General features: G+C 38.2%; 1 protein-coding gene across 1 annotated transcript in view; it reads right to left on the reverse strand.

Annotated features, from left to right (window-relative positions):
* KDM5A (lysine demethylase 5A) overlaps positions 1–17967 on the reverse strand; it is a 134685-nt gene extending 116718 nt beyond the window's left edge. Inside the window, exons 1-4 of the mRNA XM_024567526.4 lie at positions 17540–17967; positions 14478–14555; positions 11538–11660; positions 361–531 (exon numbers count right to left, since the gene is read on the reverse strand). Of these exons, the coding sequence (XP_024423294.1) occupies positions 361–531; positions 11538–11660; positions 14478–14555; positions 17540–17704 (537 nt within the window). The 5' untranslated portion in view covers positions 17705–17967. The remainder of the gene's footprint in view (positions 1–360; positions 532–11537; positions 11661–14477; positions 14556–17539) is intronic.
* Between the last annotated feature and the right edge of the window lie 4107 nt (positions 17968–22074).

Consider the following 22074-nt stretch of genomic DNA (forward strand, 5'->3'; position numbering starts at 1 on the left):
GTGTATTGTTTATTATAGCTTACTGACTGTGTATCTACAATGAGTGAATTCTATGGCATGTAAATTATACTTTAATAAAGTCATTTAAAAATACATAAAATGAAGAGCAGTAATCTTTCAAAAAGCTTAAGCAAAAAGACCTATTTTAAATAAGTAAGAAGACATCCTTTGTTCCATCATCCTTTACCTTGTAAACCACCAAAAAATAGCTAATTTTTAAACTACACCTTATTCCCCAAAATTTTGGTACCTCCTACACACAGCCAACTGCTAACTAGTTATGGTGAACACAGTCTAAAAGTTTATACTTGGCAGACTGGACTTATCCACCCCTAAAAAAAAAAAAAAAACATATCTCACCATAAGGCTGACACCAGACTGGAAAAGCTCATATGGGTAGAGAATTCTTTCATAGTGTGACTTCAAAAGAGACCCAGTTCCTTTTCCTGGCAGATATCCCAAGCGGCTACCCACTTTAGACCATTTCTTTTCTTTGGTGACCATTTCAAAACCTCCTTTGCTGGCAACAATCTGAAAAGAAAGTAAAAATTATTTAGGGAAAGAAGGTAGATTCGTGCATTCTGACTGTACATCTTGACTGCTAAATACAAAAATTATTCTGGGCCTAGATTTCAAATTTCCTTTCAACAAATAGCTGACAAAACTGAAACCTGTCAACATTTTAAAGTATGGAATGAGATGATTTTTAGAAGTTTTAAACTTTATTATTTAATTAATGCTATTGTGCCTACCTTAAACCAGGCATTCAAAACATTTAATGAATTTACACTTTGTACATCATGTACCTTGAGAAAACTAAACACACACATTTCCATACCCGTAAGGAACTCAACATGTAAGAATTAAATACAGACCAAAAATAGACAGGAGAATAAATGTTATATAAAAGAAACTAATTCCTGAAATGAAAAAATGTACCAAAAAGCTAATAAAATTTTTAAAAATTATCAAGCAAACAATGGATTCATAGGATATGCTGGAAAAGAAGCTATCATTTTTCAAAAGGAGAAACATTTTACATGGAAGATTATAAGGAATACTATGGAAAGATCAGATAGATTATAGTATTACATTTACTGTAATTTAGCATAGAATATGTTAACATAGAAAGTGATGAGATAAACTGGCCAATTTGACTGAATGTTCACATCAAATCTGACACTGTGGATAGTCTATATGTATCAAGGCCCCCTATCTTTTAGAAGCTGATATTGTACATCTCTCACACTCTAAAATTTAGGCAGTTTTAAGTTTCACTGACAACAGAATAAAAAGGACCATGACAAAGTTATTTAAACTCAAAGTAATTTTCCTCTTTGAATATGCATTACAGCATTTTACTGTATCAAAACAATTAAAAAAACAACACAGAATTACCACGTGATCCAGCCACTGCACCTCTATGTATACGCCCAAAAGAACTGAAAGCTGGGATTCAGGCAGATGCTTGCATACCAATGTTCACAGCAGTATTATTTGCAACAGCCAAAAGGTGGAAAACAACCCAAATGTCCATCAAGAGATTAATGGATAAACAAAACGTGATATACACATATAATAAAATATTATTCAGCCACAAAAAAGGAATAAAATTTCTGGTACATGTGACAGGATCGATGAACCTTGAAAACATTATGCCAAGTGAAATAAATCAAACACAAAAGGATGAATATTGTATGATTCCATTTATGTGACACACCTAGAGTAAGCAAAATTCATAGCGGAAGTAGAATAGAGGCTTTACCAGGGGCTACAGGGAGGGGTGAAGTTCTGGAAATGGATAGTAGTGATGGTTGTACAACATTCTAAATGTACTTCATGTCATTAAATTGTACCCTTAAGAACAGCTAATTTTGTTATGTATATGTTACCACAATTTTTTTTTAAAGGCTAAGCACACGTACTCTGGAGCCAGACTGAGTTCAAATACTAGCTCTGCTACTTATTAGTTGTAGGACCTTGGGTAAATTATGTAATTTGCATCTCAAATTCCTAACTATTTAAAAAGCTGTAATAACAGCACCTACACCTGCCCTGTCCAGGTGACTCAGTTGTTTGGAGCATTGTGCCATACACCAAAATGCTGTGTGTTCAATGCCCAGTTAGGGCACATACCTAACATTGCAGGTTCAATCCCCGATCAGGGCACGTACAGGGGGGGTCAACCAATGAATGTTTGTCTCTTATATCAATGTTTCTCTCTCCCCCTCTCTCCCCACCCCCGCTTTCCTCTCTTTCTAAAATGAGTAAAACATATCCTCAGGTGAGGATTAAAAAAACAGTACCTACACCTCATTATGCAGCTGTTGTGGAGACAAATGAAATAAATAAAACATGAGAAGCACTAGGACACAGTAAGTGCTATATCAATATTATCTGTATTATAAATGTCTATGTGTGTGAACAAGTGTGTGTGTAGTGGGGGAATACACATGGTATAAATAAGAAAATGTTTTCAACTCGTGTGATCTAGGATACCATTATAGACAAAGAAGAACCTATAGCCAAAGTAAAATTTTTCTCTAGTGAAATATCTGAAAGCCTGGTAGAAACACACACAAGTTCACATGCACAAGAGTTGAACACATCTCTAATTCTTCAGCTTCTCTTATCATATCCTCAGAGTAGCTCCTCTATCAAGACGTAACTAGGAAAATTATAAAGAGAAAAGAATTTATTTTCAAATTTGGTAGTACAGAAGACAATGAGGGTGGCTTAAATCGAGGGCTGTAGGAAGCAAATGGATAAATTAAAATGCCGTTCTTTCATATACTTCCAGTGCTTCTATACTGTCAGCTACTGTTCTAGGTGACTGACATATGTCTGTGAATAAAATAAAAATATTTGCCTTCATGGAGCTTACATTCTATTGGAAGAAAACACACAATAAACATAATATGTAAACTTTGAAGTGATAAATCCTGTGGAAGAATATTTAAAAAGCAGTTAAAAGGCCTCATGAGGACATGCAGCAAGGCAGCCGCTGGCAGACCTGGTGAGGTGGTGGCTGGCAGAGAGGGCAGTCCCACATTCCCATGCAGATAAACCGGGAAGAACAACTGGGGAGCAAGACAGACTGTGCAATATAGGGTTCCAGTGCAGGGAAATAAAGCCTCAAAACCTCTGATTGAAAATGCCTGTGAGGATTGAGGAGGCAGGAGAAAACTCCAGCCTCACAGGAGAGTTCATTGGAGAGACACACAGGATCCTAGAAAATACACAAACCCACCCACCCAGGAATCAGCACCACAAGGGCCCAATCTGATTGTGGGTAGCAGAGGAAGTGAATGAAAACTGGCAGAGAGCAGAGCTAGCAGCATTGTTCCCTCTGGAACCTCTCCCCCACATACAGCATTACAATGCAGTGATGTGGGTTGCTGCGCCCTGGCATATACCTAAGGCTCCACCCCTTACTGTGTAACAGGCGCGCAGAGACCAAAAAAATGGCCCAAATGAAAGAACAGATCAAAGCTCCTGAAAACATACAACTAAGCTATGAAGAGATAGCCAACCTATTAGATGCACAGTTCAAAACACTGGTGGTCAGGATGCTCACAGAAATGGTTGAGTATGGTCAGAAAATAGAGGAAAAAGTGAAGACTATGCAAAGTGAAATAAAGGAAAATGTACAGGAAACTAGCAGTGAAGGGAAGGAAACCAGGACTCAAATCAACAGTTTGGACCTAAAGGAAGAAATAAACATTCAACAAGAACAGAATGAAGAAACAAGAATTCGAAAAAATGAGGAGAGGCTTAGGAACCTCCAGGACATCTTGAAACATTCCAACATCTGAATCATAGGGGTGCCAGAAGGAGAAGAGGAAGAGCAAGAAATTGAAAACTTATTTAAAATAATAATGCAAGAGAAATTCCCCAATCTGGGCAAAGGAAATAGACTTCCAGGAAGTCCAGGAAGCTCAGAGAGTCCCAAGAGGCTGGACCCAAGGAATCACACACCAAGGCACATCATAATTACATTACTCAAAATTAAAGAGAAGAGAATCTTAAAAGCAGCCAAAGGAAAGGAGACAGTTATACCTACAAAGGAATGTCCATAAGACTATCAGCTGACTCCTCTAAAGAAACCTTACAGGCAAGAAGGGGCTGGAAAGAAGTATTCCAAGTCATGAAAGGCAAGGACCTACATCCAAGATTGCTCTATCCAGCAAAGCTCTCATTTAGAATGGAAGGGCAGATCAAGTGCTTCCCAGATAAGGTCAAGTTAAAGGAGTTCATCATCACCACGCCCTTATTTATAAAATGTTAACGGGACTTATTCAATAAAAATAAGATAAAAAATATGAACAGTAAAATGACAACAAACTCAGTTATTAACAACCAAACCTAAAACAAAAACTATGCAAACAACTAGAACAGGAACAGAACCAGAGAAATGGAGATCACTTGGCTTTCAGAGGGGAGGGGGAGGGATATGAATGGGGGAAAGGGTACAGGGAATAAGAAACATAAATGGTAGGTAGAAAATAGGGCAAGGTTAAGAATAGTATAGGTCTATAGGAAAAGTAGAAGCCAAAGAACTTATATACATGACCCATGACCATGAACGAAAGGAGGGGAATGCGGGTGGGAGGGAGTGTGCAGGGTGGAGGGGACTAAAGGGGGGGGAAATGGGACAACTGTAATAGCATAATCAATAAAATATATTTAAAAAAGAAAATTCCAGAGATAAACAATTCATAAGTTTTCAATTGCAAAAAAAAAAAAGGCCTCATGAGTAGAAGAATGAGTGTAAACTGAAGTATTAATTAGTCACAAAAGCCTCATGACAAACGTGAAATCTGAGCAAAGATATGAAAGAAGTAAAGCAGTTACCCAAGCAGGTATGCAGGAACTAGCCAGACCAAGGACCCTAAGTTGAGAAGCATGCCTATGTTGTTCGAGGAACAAAAAGGAAGCCAATGTGGCTAAAGCATATGGAGAGGAATACTAAAGGAAGTCAGAGAGGAAATAGAAGCCCTCTCAATAATCTTTACTATCCAATACAATTATCAAATTATCAGCATTGCATAATAATCTGCTTTGTAGTCAAACCACTTCAAGCTAAATTTCCATTAGTAGCCATACTTCTGATTACTGGCACAAAGCTATGAAAATGACAGCCAGCAGAGTCATGGTATAGTCGAGTAATAAGACAAAGCTATCTCACAAAGAAATCAAAACCATGAGTCTGGCTTCATGCATACAATACTCTTAACAATCTAACCAGCCCTAATACTATAAAAACATAAAACCTTACACTTGTTTTTATTCATCTGACAGATTCAAGGATTACCATGCATAATTTCAAAATATAAACCATTTATTCCAAGCATTTGCAATGCAATTATCACACCACTGTCACTAGAAAAATATAGATCAGAAATGCCCTATAAAAAGATACAGGGCATACACTTAAACTGAACCCAATGAAGAGAAGCCCTTTATGAAAACTTGACCAAAGAGTAATGTCATTCAAGGCCAAAATTTCAATCCAATGACACACTAAGTCTGGCTCGCAAGAAACAATTATAACAGACATACTCCTTCTCAAAACGTCATTAAAAAAAAAAATAGTAAAGGAACACAAAGGCATAATTTCAAGAAGACAAATACAGCAAGAGAAAGCAGGTGTACAGGTGATAACCTAGCCAACAAAAAAACCAAGCACCTGCAATAGAAGAAAGCCAAGGAGAAGCTTTTGCAACATAGAATCTGAGAAGCTTATGAAATGAAAGCAGCAGTGCCTTTAAAATTAGGGATGGCAATGAACAAAAAACAGGATTGATTGAAAACCTGTCTAAAAGCAATTACACCACCACCACTATGTACAGCCAGGCAACTACCCCTCTCCAACCCCAGCAGAAGAATGGGGATTTACTCCCAGGAGAGTTTGAAAATAAAGGACTGTACCCTAAGAAAGAAACAGGTATGTAGATTATAGGGTCAGCCTAACAGTGTAATCACAGTCTAACAGTGTAACATAGGGATATTAGTCTAACATCCAACTAGTAAAGAGTTCAAGTGGAAGAAATTGTCAAAAAACACAAGAAAAGTCACAAGAACTCAAAGAAATGAGTTCATATTAGAGAAGTTATCAAGTACAATAAAAATATTGAATAAAAATAAACACATACTAATGAATATTATGTGAAATCTCAAACCACTGGGAATAAAGATTAAACTCATGTCTTTAAGAAAAAAAAATCACATTGAAAGGAACAAGAATTAACATAGCATCATTCTTTTCAACAGCAATACTGAAAGCCAGAAGATTATGGAGTAAAGCTTTCAAAATACTGAAGTAAAAGAATTTACAACTTAAGACTCTTAAACCCCACCAAACTATCAATAAAGTTTTAGAACATTTTTAGACAAGAATTTACATCCCTGCAGTCTCCCTCCCGACAGCATGCTTGCACCTTTCCCTTCCTTCTCTTCTCCCCATATAGGCATGCATCTCCTAAACTCTAAGGGACCCCCACGAGACTTGCAACCAAGGGAGCAATGGGCAGTGGTAACCCATCCTAGGCTTACCCACTGAAACTGTCTCCTGGTCCTCCTTTCTCTGACTTCCCAGTAAGCTGAGAGCAGCCCCACCTTGGCTCACTTCTTTCCTGTAATGTTTCTAAAGAGCCAAAGCAGCCTCCCCTAGACTCTCTCCTGTTGCTTCTTCTATCCTAGGCCCTTCCTTGTTTCACCATCCCCAGTTTTCAAAAATGTACTCTCAAAATCAACAAAGAAAAAAAGTACATCTCATTTACCTTCTTAAACTATTAAAAAGCTCATTAAACTATTGAATAAAAGAAATGTTTCACCAAAAAAAGGAGTAAGCCAAGTAAGAGAAAGATCTGAAACAAGGAGAGAGAAAGGAAATTCCCAGAATAATAATAGTGAAATAAACTCCCAGGCAGACAGCTGACCTTAAAAAACAACCAGTCTGGATTGCAGCAGAAAAGAAAACTCCAGAGGAATGGCTCCAAGAAAATGAAACTGACAGATGATCTGATGGGTAAAGGCACATTGAAAGATTTATACTTCTGCTGAAAAATCAGAAAATAAATTTTTGATAGTTATAAACAAAAATTACAAAATGAAAAAAAGGGATTAACTGCAAGCAAAATTTAAAATGGCATAAAAAAACAATCACAGCATACTACGAGTCTCGAACACAAATAATACTTGTATTTATACCATCGCAATAATAATTTTTGATTAATAAAAAATTTATCTGCCCTGGCTGGTATGGCTCAGTGGATTGAGCGCTGGCCTGCAAACCAAAGGGTCGACAGTTTGATTCCCAGTCAAGGTACATGCCTGGGTTGTGGGCCAGGTCTCTAGTCGGGGGACACGTGAGAGGCAACCACACACTGATGTTTCCCTCCATCTCTTTCTTCTTCCCTTGACCTCTGCCTAAAAATTAATTTTAAAAAATCCTTAAGAATAAAAAAATAAAAAATAAAAAATTTATCTAACCATACTAGAAGGGGACAGGAGAACTGAAATTTGTGAGGATTTAGATTTCTTATATCCATTTCCCAATTCTAAAAGTAGAAAATCAGTATATAATATTTAAAGCTGAAAAATGAAGAAGTAGCATAATGAACATATTAATTGGACATATAAAGATCAAAATCAGAAATAGCTAAGAATTGAAAGTGATTAGCTCTGAGGAGTGGGAATGGGAATAAAAAGGTGGAGAATGCTGCTTTCCAAAATACTTTTAAGAGATAGAATGAATTTCCTGACTCAGTCCTTCCAGTCAAGATGGAGGCAGAGGTAAACACACAACGCATCCTCACACAACTACAACAAAAATTACCACTACAAAACAAGTATCACCCAGATTCATCAGAAAATCGAGCTGTATATAAGTCCAACAACCCAGGATTTAAAGAAGCACATTCATCCAAACGGGGGGATGGAGACATGGAGAGATGTGCAGAGGTGGAGAGGCGCAGAGAGGCTCAGAGAGGTAGTGGAACAGGCAGTCCCACATTCACGTGTGGTGGATAAAAATTGGGAGGCATACCTCGGGAGCAAGTGATCCCAGCCCCAGACCAGATCATCCAGCCCAGGCTTCAAGCACCAGGAAGATAAATCCCTATAACTTCTGGCTGTAAAAACCAGCAGGGGGTTGGGACAGTGGAAGAAACTGTAGGATTCACAGAAGACTCCTCTGAAAGGCTCACAAAGGTCTCATGACTCATGCAGACCCACCCTCCTCTGGGATTCAGCACCAGGGCAACAGCTAGATGGGACAAGTGGCATATGGGGAGAAAGTGAAGTACTGGCAACAGGGTAAGTGCTGGGTGACAGGTTCCTTCCAAACAAATCTCTGGGGGACAGGCAGTATAGCACAGACCCCTCTCTAAGCCCTCCACCACACAGAGACACAAAACAGTGAAACAGCTTGCCCTGCCCTGGCAATTACCTAAGGCTCCATTCCACACAATTTATAGGTGTACTTTTCTACCATAGGCCACACTACTAAGTCAGGGAGTGAAAGCAGCTCTACCTAATACACAGAAATAAACACAGGGAAGCTGCCAAATTGAGGGAAGAAAGAAATACGGCCCAAATGAAAGAACAGAACAAAACTCCAGAAAAAGAACTAAACAAAACAGAGGTAAGCAAACTATCAGATACAGAGTTCAAAACACTGGCTATCAGGATATTCAAAGAACTCACTGGGTACTGCAACAGCATAAAAGAAAGCCCCAGGCAGAAATTAAGGTTGCATTAAGTGAAATATAAGTCTACAGGGATCCAAGCAGAGAGGATGAAGCCAAGAATCAAATCAACGATTTGGAATACAAGGAAGGAAAAAGTATTCAATCACAACAGGAAGAAAAAAAGAATTCAAAAAATTGAGGAGATGCGTAGGAACCTCTGCAACATCTTAAACATACCAACATCCAAGTCATAGGGATGCCAGAAGGAAAAGAGGAAAACCTTTTCAAGATCTCAAGAAATTGAAAACGTATTTGAAAAAATAATAAACGAAAACTTCCCTAATTTGGTGAAGAAAACAGAGATACTAATCTAGGAAGCACAGTTGAGCCCCAAACGTGTTGGAGTCAAAGAGGACCACACCAAGGCACATGAAAATTAAAATGCCAAAGGTTAAACATAAAGAGACAATCATAAAAGCAGCAAGAGAAAAGAAGAGTTAAGACTGTTAGTTGATTTCTCCAAAGAAACTGTGCAGGTTAGAAGGGACTGGCAAGCATTCAAAGTGATGAAACGCAAGGACCTACAACCTAAATTACTCTAGCCAGCAAAGCCATCAGTTAGAATGGTAGGGCAGATAAAGTGCTTCCCAGACAAGGCAAAACTAATGGAATTCACCACCACCAAGCCATTCTTATATGAAACGTTAAAGAGAACTATACTATATAAGAAACAGAAGATCAAAACTACGAACACTAAGATGGCAACCAATTCACAACTATCAACAACTGAAATCTAAAAAAAGCCAACAAGCAGAACAAGAACAGAAATATAGATATGGAGATCATTTGGAAGGGTATCAGCTGGGCAGGGGATGGGGGAGAATGGGGGTAAAGTGCAGGGATTAAGAAGTACAAATTGGCAGGTACAAAACAGACGGGGGAGGGTAAGAATAGTGTAGGAAATGTAGAAGCCAAAGAACTTATAAGTATGACCCATGGACATGAACTATAGGGGGGGAATGTGGGAGGGAGGGGGTGGGTAGGATGGAGTGGAGTGAGGGGGGGGAAATGGGACAACTGTAATAGCATAATCAATAAATATATTTAAAAAAAAAGTAGTCTAAGTGAAAGTGTTTTGAAATCATGTCTACAACACAAGCTTAGAAGATGCTCATAATCTGTCAGCCAAAAATAATCTTCTTTTTTTAAAGGGCATATCTAATAACATAAAAAATATCAGAACTCTCAATATTTTTTGTATTTTTCAGCCCGAATCTCTTGCTAGAAAGGAAAATGTCATTCTAATGAAATAGTCACTCAATGATAAAGATCAGAATAGTGGTTACTTCTGGAGAGAAGTATTGACTGGGATAGAGATGAAGGAGCCCACTAGAGTGCTGTAAATATTCTCTATCTTTATCTGGGTGGTGGTTCCACAGGTACACACATATATAAAAGCTTACTGGACTGTACAGTTAAGATTTGTGCACTGCACTCTAAGTTACACCTCAATATAAAGAAAAAAAGTTCGTGTTGTCAGAGGCAGCAATCTCACTATAATATTTACAGAACAAAAGTATTATAAAATATAAACAGAGTAACTACAAATCAAAATCCGTTTGCCTTTTATCTTTATATCTCGATTATATAAACATTTCCAAAGATTAAGGGAAATGTAAAGACAACACTCCAATAAACCCCAGGACAATCAAACTTTACCTTTAACATATCTGCAATACATTCTCTAAGTACTAAAATAAGATACACTTTATTAGTAGTATTCTCCCGTTGCACAAAAAGGAATTGCATTTTTTCAAGATAGACTTAAACAGTCCATTTACAAAGGACTGTGAACTAGGTATTCAGATTGTGTTAACTCTAAAGCCTCTTCCCAATTTTTAAATCCTACAACTCTAGCCCTGGCCTGTGTGACTCCATTGGTTGGAGTGTCATCATGGGTTCAATTCCCAGTCAGGGCACATGCCTCAGTACCGAGTTCGATCCTGGTTGGGGCACATACAAGAGGCAACCCATCGATGCTTCTCTCCCTCTCTCTCTCACCCTCCTTTCCACTCTCTCTCTAAATCAATCGGTATATCTGCAGGTAAGGAGTTAAAAATTAATTAATTTTTTTTAAAAAAGAAATCCTACAACTCTACAAATCCAAGAATGCAACCTAATTTATCATTTAATTAAACCTAATGCTTACCTTTTAGTTGTTAAAAAAGACAATTCTTAAAACAAAATTTTTTATCCTAATGGTTCCATACAAGATATAAACCCATCCCTCAAATTCACTATAATTTGCCCTTTGGTATATCATAGATTTTCATACAACTGCACTAGATAATTCTCAGCACAATGCTAAATGACATCATTACCTTACTGATATGTATATAAAAAACCCTACAACATATTTTAACATAACATTATACTTCCCGGAATTTTTGGTATATAACAAAATTTTTAGAGATTCTGACCTGACATTAATTTTTAAATGTATAAAAAATAATTTAAATGTAATTCTCTTTTTTTCTTGCAATGAAATCTTCCAAAATTAACACTGTAATTATTAAAGAGTTTTTTATGTATTTATTTTAGAGAGGAGAAGGGAGGGAGAAAGAGAGGGAGAGAAACATCAATGTGTGGTTGCCTCTTGTGTACCTCCCACTGGGGACCTGGCCTGTAACCCAGGCATGTGCCCTGACCAGGAATCAAACCAACAACCTTTCAGTTAGCAGGTCGGTACTCAATCCACTGAGCCACACCAGCCAGGGTTGAAATTCCTAGTTTTTTAAATTTACTAACTTCTACTCCAATTTCTAGACCCAGTAAAAGCCTCACCTTGCTCAAAGCATACAGATCCAGGATTTTCCTCTCCACCACAGGGATCTTCAAAGTAGATCCTTGAAGTTCCCAAAATTTTGCTAGTTGATCCAAGAAGTCCAGTCTCACCCTGGTCATTGCCTAAGATTATTAAAATGCACAAATCAGAAGTAAGAACTATATTATAGTTGAAAATAAATGTACATTACTTAACACAGGTACTAGTTTCTCTAAAGAAATTCAGGTTTTTCATTATTGTTCAGTCCAATGCTGTACAATAAGCTAATAATACAGCAAAGTATTTCTAATAGATATTACTCATTAAGGCAGAAAATTACTGTAATATATGTGAACAGTTCTCGTATTATCAATCAAAGCAATTTTTTAGATGAAGTTGGCTTAATTTTAAGCTAACCAGAAAACTTGTAGATCAAATTAATCTGTCTCTAAGCATTCTGCCATTTCATCTGTAGATAACATACATATTTAAAGTACACCAACTGTGTACCTCACTGATATCAAGATCCTTCATCAAGTATCTAATTACAAGACTAAAGGAAAAGGATATATATTAAAAATCTCAGAAAATGTTTTAGGAGCATCAAGGAAAAAACAGCCTCAGTATGACATATTAAGCCTTAGGTAAGATATCTCTTTTGTATGCTGAAATAGTTTTCTACCACACCAAAGATCATCTGAAACTCTTGAAAAAAAAAATTTTTTTTAAATAGAGAGATTAGTCAAATTTAAAGGGAACACTTAAGATTTTAATTTTAAAAATTAGAAGTGAATTAAAAATTTATTTTCCTGGAAAAGTTGTTAAACCCATCCACCCTAAAAAAAACCTCTGAAAACTAGGGGGTTTTTGATAGAATTTAATAAACTATTTTCCAAAGACCATAGGAGACAATCTTCCAACATTAACAAAAAATTTTAGCAAAATAATAAGTACTAAAGAAAGTACAGGGCAAGACAACAAACAAGGTTATCGAGTTCCGGTGAAGATGTAGGCATAGGTAGAAACGCTTCACTTCCTCACACAACCAAAAGGATAACTACTAATCTAAAAACAATTAACAATCAGAAGTGCCAGAATATCAAACTGCATGGAACTCCGACAACCAAGGACTTAAAGGAACATTCACCCAAATCTGTAGGAGGAGTGCAGACAGGAGAAAGGCAGCCAAACAGAGAGCATGCAGCAAGGCAGCAGAACACACAGACAAGGCGGGGTTGCCTGAACGGGAAACTAAAGACTCTAAGATAGCTGTAAACTACTGCAGGGGTTGCCATTACAGGAGAAATTCCCAATCACATACTAGAGAGTTTGTTGGAAAGTGGGGCTGGAGTAGAGCAACCCAGCAGCATTGTTCCCTCTCTGACCCCTCCCCCACACAGTGCAGCCCCACCCTGGTGAATACCTAAGGCTTCGCCCCCTTACAACATAACAGGTGCACCAAGACTAAGAAATACAATCCAAATGAAAGAACAAATCAAAACTCCAGAAAAAGAGCTAAGCAACGAGGAGATAGCTACCCTATCTGATGCACAGTTCAAAACACTGGTAATCAGGATGCTCACAGAACTGATTGAGATCAGTTGCAAAATGAAAGAGCAAATGAAGGCTACCCAAAGTGAAATAAAGGAAAATGTACAGGGAACCAACCATGAAGGGAAGGAAACCAGGACTCAAATCAATGATTTGGAACAAAAGGAAGAAATAAACATTCAACCGGAACAGACTGAAGAAACAAGAATTCAGAAAAATGAGGAGAGGCTTAGGAACCTCCAGGACATCTTTAAACATTCCAACATCCGAATTATAGGCGTGCCAGAAGGAGAAGAGGAAGAACAAAAAATTGAAAACTTATTTGAACAAATAATGAAGGAGAACTTCCCTAATCTGGCAAAGGAAACAGACTTCAAGGAAGTTCAGGAAGCCCAGAGAGTCCCAATGAAATTGGACCCAAGGAGGGACACACCAAGGCACATCATCATTAAGTTACCCAAGATTAAAGATAAGGAGAGAATCTTAAATACAGCAAGAGGAAAGGAGTTACCTTCAAAGGAGTGTCCATAAGACTATCAGCTGACTCCTCAAAAGAAACCTTACAGGCAAGAAGGGGCTGGCAAGAAGTATTCCAAGTCATGAAAGGCAAGGACCTACATCCAAGATCACTCTATCCAGCAAAGCTCTCATTTAGAATGGAAGGGCAGATCGAGTGCTTCCCAGATAAGGTCAAGTTAAAGGAGTTCATCATCACCAAGTCCTTACTATATGAAAGGTTAAAGGGACTTATCTAAGAAATAGAAGACCAAAAACTATGAAGAGTAAAATGACAAGTTGTGCTAAACTCACAACTATCAACATGAGTCTAAAAAACAAAAACTAAGTAAACAACTAGAACAGAAACAGAACCAGAGAAATGGAGATCACATGAAGGGTTTTCATAGGGGAGGGGAAGAATGGGGGGGGTGAAAGGTACAGGGAATAAGAAGCATAATTGGCAGGTACAAAATAGACATGGGGAGGTTAAGAATGGTGTAGGAAACAGGGAAGTCAAAAAATTTATATGTACAACCCATGGACATGCACTAAGGTGGGGGGAATGCTGGAGGGTTAGGGGGTGCAGGGTGGAAGAGGGCTAAAGAGGAAAAGAAAATTATAAAGAAAAAAAAAAGAAAGTATAACTGAAGAATTCCACGTTTCTGAAGGTAACTAAGCTGGATATTTCAACTATGAAAAATATGGCTAGAGGTAGTTTCCCATAATCCCAGTTAAGCAGAAATACTGTAATAACTACTTAAAATAATTATTTTTAAATCAGAAACTTCCTTCCATTCAGTCCCAATTAATGTTAACTCTGAGCTCTGGTCCATGAACTTCTTAAAGTTCTCTATCTAGAGCCCTGACAAAAAAAATGAATCGGGAAGTAGCAAAGGTGATGTAACACTCACCTCAAGTTCATTCAGGCGCTGGACTCTGGGTGTGAAACGAAAGCTTTTTACTTCACACGCAAATGGAGGCTGCCAATCCTAAATGGAAAGATTTTTTTTTTTAAGCATATTGGTATATAAGCAAGGAATGAATTATTCCTTCCCTTCATTTATATTCACTGAGTTGTCACAAACCATGATGACAAGCAAACAAGTCTTCTTTATTATATTCTAGACAGAAAGAGTAATATTTAAATAAAATATTACTTATCTCCAATTATTTATCTCTAATATTCTTAGTATTAAAATTATTTTATCTATAAATCCCCAAATCCCACAAGTACTATTTTTACATCCCACAATTATGCTTTCCCCAATTAATCAAGCAGAATGCAGTGAACATGCATCTCAATACAATGTCTAATAAACATCCAAGTTTGAAAATTAAAAAAACAGACTTTGAAAGAAACAACAAAGGATACGATTAAAAATAATTTTTTAAAGTGCTTATATAATTGGATAATGTTTTTTTCATTCATGTGTAATGTGACCCAGCACTTTACGTGACATAAATGTTTTGCTCAAAGCCCAGTTGTGGGCATCCAAATATTTAAAAAAAAAAAAAAAAAAAAAGGTAAGTAAACCCACAGAACCAGGATAATTTCCAGACTGCAGATGCAGATGTAGTATAACTAAATGAGATAGCGTATCGCATGCATGGTTCTAGAGAACATAGTTTAATTTGGCCTAAATATCATAGTTTACCATGTATATACAACCTTTTTTGCCCAAATCTTTTAGAGAAAAATAAGGATATGCATTATACATACGTAGTACCTGAAATACTTTGTATCTGTTCTCGTGTATAATTATTTGTTACATAAAACTTCTTATACCATATGTTCAAAAATAAATGCTAAAATTCCTTTATAATACAAGAAAACAAGTCCCTAAACATAAATAAATATATAATTGAATTAAAAAATTAAAATGAACGATTTTTTTCCCCTGTAAGTTTGGGCCAAAAACATGGATGTGCATTATACACGGGAGCCCATTATACATGGCAAAATATGGTAATAGTAAATCTATTTAAAAACCTGAGTAATCAAAAATATTTATCCTACCTTGTAAACTAAAGAAATCCACCAATATTGTAATTAAATTAATTGCAATTAAATTTTCAATAATGTGACATAAAAAGGGAAGGTGTATTATTTCAACCTTCTTTTACATAATAAAAAACTTTTCTTTTTTTACCAAAAGGAACTTAAAGAGAATTTCTAATTCATAAAGGCAAGAGAGTAAATGAAAATATGGTTTAGAAAAAACTTCAGTGCTTATGGTTTCATCAGTATTAGCTAATTTTGACAGAAAGAGTTAAATGAAGCTTCTGGAGGATGGCAATGCATATAATCATAACTCATCATAACAATTATCTGATAATGTTTTGCTTTCAATTTCTAATCTATAATCTTTTTTTAATTTTTATTCATGTTTATTTTGAGAGAGGAGAAGGGAGGGAGAAAAAGGAAGAGAAACATCAAAGTACAATGGATACATAGATAGGTTGCCTCTCACACGCCCCCAACTGGGGACCTGACTGGGAATCGAACCCGACGGATACCTTTGGGTTCTCAGGCTGGCACTCAATCCACTGAGCCGCACCAGCCAGGGAAACGGTCTGTAATCTTAGCCAAAATCATTTAGCATACTGGGAGCAGCACTTCTCTGGGTTTTAGAGACAAACATTTCTATATAAGTTCAAAATCTACTTTGCCACTTGCCCAAAATCATTCATTTGATATAAGTTATTTAACTTTTCCAGACTTGCCTCATCTGTAAAATGAGGCTTTATTTACCTACTAAGGCTTCAAAGAATATTAACTGAAATAATCTGTAGGTGCTAAATTAGCTCTTCTCACTTCCCTCCCAACTAAACTCTTTTTATTCACTGTGGTGCACACACTATGATAGTCTTCTGTGAGAGCAAGTGCTTTTTAAAACACAATACAAGTAACAGTACTCATCATTTTATTTGCATTACTAGTAGGCAAAACACAAAGCAAGGTGTCCCTTTCAAAAAGCACTAATACAACGGTTCACAAACTTTAATGTGCATTAAGGATCATATGCTAGAAAAGCCGATTCTAGATCTCCCACATACAGAAACTGATTCTAGTCTGGGAATGGGGCCTAAGGATCTGCATTTTAACTAGCATATGGTTGACCCTGATGCAGGTGGACCAGGAACGTCATCTGAAAAGCAGTGGTCTAATGGGTTAATCTTTTGACCTTGAACAAATCACTCGGTGTCTTGGGGCACTAATTCCTCCAAAGGGTAGTATTTACTTTCTTTACCTTAAAGGCTAAAGTAATTAACCTATAAGCAAACCCAGTTATTTGCAATAATTGCGATTAGTAAATCTTTGATCCATCGTTCCTTGTATCAAAAGATTTCAACGTTTTCTCCCACATCAATCATTAATAAATCCTTCCTAATCCTCTATATTTTAAAAATAAATGCTGCTCCTGCTCTTCCCCTGGGAAGACTTTATCATTTCAGCAGTAATCTGTCTGGGGTTCTTGTTTGGAGATACCATCCTCGGGGACAACTAGAGCTCAGATTACTGTTTAAGAAACCTTAGCCCTCAGATGAGGCCTGCAAATATTTAGCAAATTAAGCATTAATAGGGCTTGGATAAAGAAATAGCCGACGGAGAGCAGTTTCTACTACTGTACCGTAATGAGGATTGTACATGAGTGTAGGACATGTCATGCCATAATACTTCAAACACTTTGTCGGTCAACGAAAGGCCTAACGCCTTTTGTTACCCTTGCCCACAATCCAAGAAGTGTCAGTCCCCAAGTTCTGAAGAGGAAAGGCCCCAGGGACAACACTGTCGCGTTCAGATAAGCGTACGTAAGACCGCAAAAGAAATCAAGGCAAAAGCATCGAAAAACTTAGCTGCTAGTGGTTGAGAAATAAAGGAAACTAAATATAAAAAGAGAGAAGGACTGAAGAGTAAAACTAAACCGAGTCCCCCACTCTCTTCTTCTTCCCTCTCCTCAGACGCCGGTACCTTGGGCGGTCGGATTTTGCAGATGCCGGTTTTCTCCGCCAGAGGCCGGATGCGGCCGATAAAGCTGAGCGGGTCTGTGAACTCCTCCCAGCTGGGCTCAAAGACTGGGCACTCCGGCGGTGGCACGAACTCCGACGCGTAGCCCCCCGACCCCACGCCCGCCATGGCAATACCCTGAGGGCCCCCGTGGGGCAAACAGGTGGAGAAGGGGTGGCTAAAGCCCACCGAACTTTTTCACGTCCCCTGACGGGGGCCGAAGCTCATCTTCTTGGTCAAGAACTGAACAACACCGAAACCCGAAATCGCTTCCTCCTTTCGTTTGTTATTGTTTCCTTCGGGGCTTTTCCTCACAGGGTTAGGACTTTCCGGAAGTTAACGTACTGTCAAATCCCTCCGCCACCCCAGAATAGAATCCCTCCGCAGCAACACGACGCCTCGTTGTACAACCTTCCTTCTCCCTCCCTTTCCCAGCAACCCCGTGTCCCTTGTCTTCTTGTCGGTGAAGGTTCCGCGCTGTCCGACAACTTCAACCAGCACACCGTGGAGGTTGCTGAGCTCTCCTTATGGGGCGAGAAGCACTCGGCTTTGAGACCGGACTCACTCTTCCGGCGCGGAGGAATGCGTAATGCTGCAAAGGGCAAAGGTTCTGCTTCCGTTGTGTGGGGGCTGGGATCGGGGGAGGAAATCCAGTTCCCCTTTGTGTTTAAATGGACGGAATAACAAACTGGGCTTAACCTCGTCCACCCCACCTCGCTGTCGGTGCGTGGCAGGCTGCTTTAACTTAATCTGTGTTTCCCAAGTAACTTTTTCAGGTTCTCTTGTTTTTAGCCCTTTGACTCTTAGTGCCTCTTGTAACAATCTCGGCCACTTTATATCCGCCCCATCACCATGACAGGTTCCTGTGGTACCCGTTCCCCAAATCCTGCCGCCTGGCAGAATGGATTTTTATCCACGTAGAAGCAACGGCTCCTGATCTTGCGTTTCGAACGGCTGCCACCCCCCAAGTCAGCTGAATAGCAACCACTTTACTCTGGCGCTACATACTACGTAATCCTTTCCCAATTTGCTGTAAAGGCCATGGCAACTCTTCAGACCCTGTTTGTCAAAAATCTGTATGTCTGTTCATCTTTACTTCCTCCAAGTTGTGGACAATAATGTAGAAATGATTAAAACCGTGAGAGTGTAGATCCTAGTATTAAATATTTGTTGGAAGTTTCTTATACCCTAATTCGATAAAGTCTCTTAACACCCTCACTAATGTTAATCTGACCAGCTGATAAAATCGAAACAAAAATTTTGTGGGAAGAAAGTCTTACTTCCCAGGGCTTGTTCATATACTCCTTGTGTACTTTCAGCTTCCACCAGGACCTAAATTGCCAGCGATGGCTGATGACTCCCAAATCTGTATTTCCAGCCTAGACTTCTCTTTTGAGTTATATCTAGCTACCTATTGGACAACTCCGCTTGTTAAACTTAAAAGTACCGTGAACTCATAGTTAGTTCCCACTGTTTTTTCAGTGTTTGCAGTTTTCATGAATAACTTCATCTCTCAGTTGCCTAAACCAGAAGTCTAAAAATAATCCTTAACTCCTGCTTCTTTATTACCAATATATAGCCATGTGTCTAGTCTGGAGATTCTATCATCTAAAAATCTTAAATCCACCCATGTCTCTCCATCCCTATTATCACTCTCCTAATTTAAGTTCTTCCTCACCTGAACTATGATAACAGCCCAGTTTTTGCTCCTGTCAAATCCCTCTCAGCTGCCATGCTGCTTTGTCTAAAAGTAATATTGTCATTTTTCATCTCCATTTCAACAACTCCTTTACTTTGCTGGCCTACTCCCAAGCTTCATCTCTTATGCCTTTCAATATACTCGACAGAAATCTTAGTGGTGGTTTTAATGCACCATGCTTTCTTGCACCTCTGAGCCTTCACACATATTGTTTCCTTTGTTTGAACATATATATATTCTCCTGACCCACCCCACAGTTTCCTGTATCCCCTTTCTGAATGAATTTCTATTCATCATCCATCAGCTTAAAGATCACTTCCTCTGGAAATCCTTCCCTAATGGTGTAGTTTGTTTGGTCAGCAGTAACCTGCACTTTCTTAAACTTTTTAAAATAGCTTATTTAATTGCTTTCTTCCTCCGACTATAAGCTATAGGAAGGCAGGGACAGTGTCTGTCTTATTGACATTTTAGCCCCAACTCCTAGAATAGTGCTTGGTGTTTGCAATGTGTGCAATAAATATCTGTTGAGTGAACTGATTAATGAATTAATAGATTCACCCAATAAATTTGTGTTTCATTGCCTCATCCTACATTTACATATAATACATTTTATTTGAGACGCTATTAGGATGAGATAAACATAATATCCCTCCATTTGATTATAATATCCATAAAAGTTGATGCCCAGTTACCCATACCCACCACTCATACTTCATACACAAATAATTTGAGGGGATAGTTCTGTTTCAGTTAGACTTCGTTGTGTAACAAACTACCTCAAAACTTCATAGCTGAAAATGAAAACTTTATTATTACAATTCTGTGGTTTGGCAATCTGATGTTCTCATGGCTTGACCTGGGATCACTAATACAGCTACAGTCCTCTGACAGCTGGACTGGAGTTGGAGAATCCAAGATGACCTCACATGTCTGGCAATTGGTGCTGGCTGTTGGCTGGCAAGCCTCAGTTCACATTCTTCTCATTCTTTCTTTTTTTTAATACTCATCCAAGAATATGTTTTTATTGATTTGAGAGAGGAAGGGAGACAGAATCATTGATTGATCACCTTCCCCATGCACCCTGACCAGGGATTGAACCCACAACCTTTTGATGCACAGGATGACACTCCAACCAACTGAGCCACCCAGCGAAGGCTGACTTCTCATTCTCAGTAGGGTACATAGGGCCTTTTCACAGCATGGTGGTCTTAGTGTTCCAAAACTATGAGAGTGGAAGCCTAGGCCTGAAGTCTAGACTCCAAAATATACAAAATAACATCTATGGCATTCTATAAGTGAAAGCAAGTCGTAAGGCAAGACCTGATTCAAGAGGGTGGTAAAACTCCATTTCTGGACAGGAAGACCAACAATGTTACATTGCAAAGAGGTATAGAGAAAGACAGGTGTGATTCATTGCCTACAATTATGATGATTTACAACAAAATTTGAGATTTTTTTTACTACTTAAATCTGGACAACCATATTATTCACAGAAAAGAGAAATAATGGAATTCTAAGTACAACAAGTGACATTGAAATAATTCATTTTATTAAACATTGAATTAAAATACAACAGTTTTGCTTTAACATATTAGAGCAGCAAGGCCCTGATAAATCTTCAGTGTAAACACAAACTCCCTGCCCAGGCTAGTGTAGCTCAGTGGATTGAATGCCAGCCTGTGGGCCAAGGGATTGCTGGTTTGATTCCTGGTAGGGGCACATGCCTGGGTTGCAGGCTGGGTCTCCAGTAGGGCATGTGTGAGAGGAAACCACATGGTGATGTTTCTCTCTCTTTTTCCCACCCTTCCTTTCTCTCTAAAAATAAATAAATAAAATCTTTAAAAACAAAAAAGCATAAACTCCCAAAAGTTTTTATTGTTCCTGTTTATATGCTGTTAGTCTTTCAAATTATACTTATAATTTTAAACTACCTCCTTAGTAGAATATAAAATTATAGAGTAATGATTCTCAGTCATTTTTATTTGACTTGATACTCCTGAGAAACAGTCCTTCACACTAGCAGTGAGTCTGTAAGAGAAGGGTAGTAAATATCTCTGCTAGAGATGGAAAAACCTTCCCCAGTTTCACCCAGCTCTGATTCCGAGGCTCCCCTCAAGGAGGGTAGGTAAACTCTAACCTCACCCCTCATACCTGCCCATTTGAAAATCACTATTGTAAAGATCCAAAATCTTTACAATATTGTATACAGAATGCCTACGAGAGCATTCTGCAAACGGGAAGTTAAATTTACTATAAATAGTATTTGGGTCTCTCGGACAATTGTAACAGAATAAACAAGAATAAAAAAGGTAGTATTCAGGTCTCTTGGCAGAGAGTTGAGTGTAGCTATAGTTTAAACGTGTTGTTTTCATTATTTAAATAGCTCTTGAAATTAACCTTTAAGAGAAAAAATAAGTAATATTAGAATATTATGTATTTATCTAAAATTCACTATCCTCGGTGCAGAATAGAATAAAATGAATATTTAACTGTGGTAATCATTGGCTAAGCTGTGGTCTCTGAATGTTTTAAAAATGAAATAAAACCTCTTGAATTCAGATTAATTGAAGGAGGGCCAGTTTTAGAGAGCAAAAATAATAAAAATTACTAACTCTTTTTTAATAATACCAGCCCTGGATGGTGTAGCTCAGTGGATTGAGCGTGGGCCTGTGAACCAAAGGGTCACCAGTTTGATTCCCAGTCGGGGCACATGCCTGGGTTGTGGGCCAGGTCCCCCGCCCCAGTTGGGGACACGTGAGGGACAACCACACACTGATGTTTCTCTCCCTCTCTTTCTCCT

The sequence above is a fragment of the Desmodus rotundus genome, chromosome 3 (assembly GCF_022682495.2).
Source record: "Desmodus rotundus isolate HL8 chromosome 3, HLdesRot8A.1, whole genome shotgun sequence".
Classification (NCBI taxonomy): Eukaryota; Metazoa; Chordata; class Mammalia; order Chiroptera; family Phyllostomidae; genus Desmodus; species Desmodus rotundus.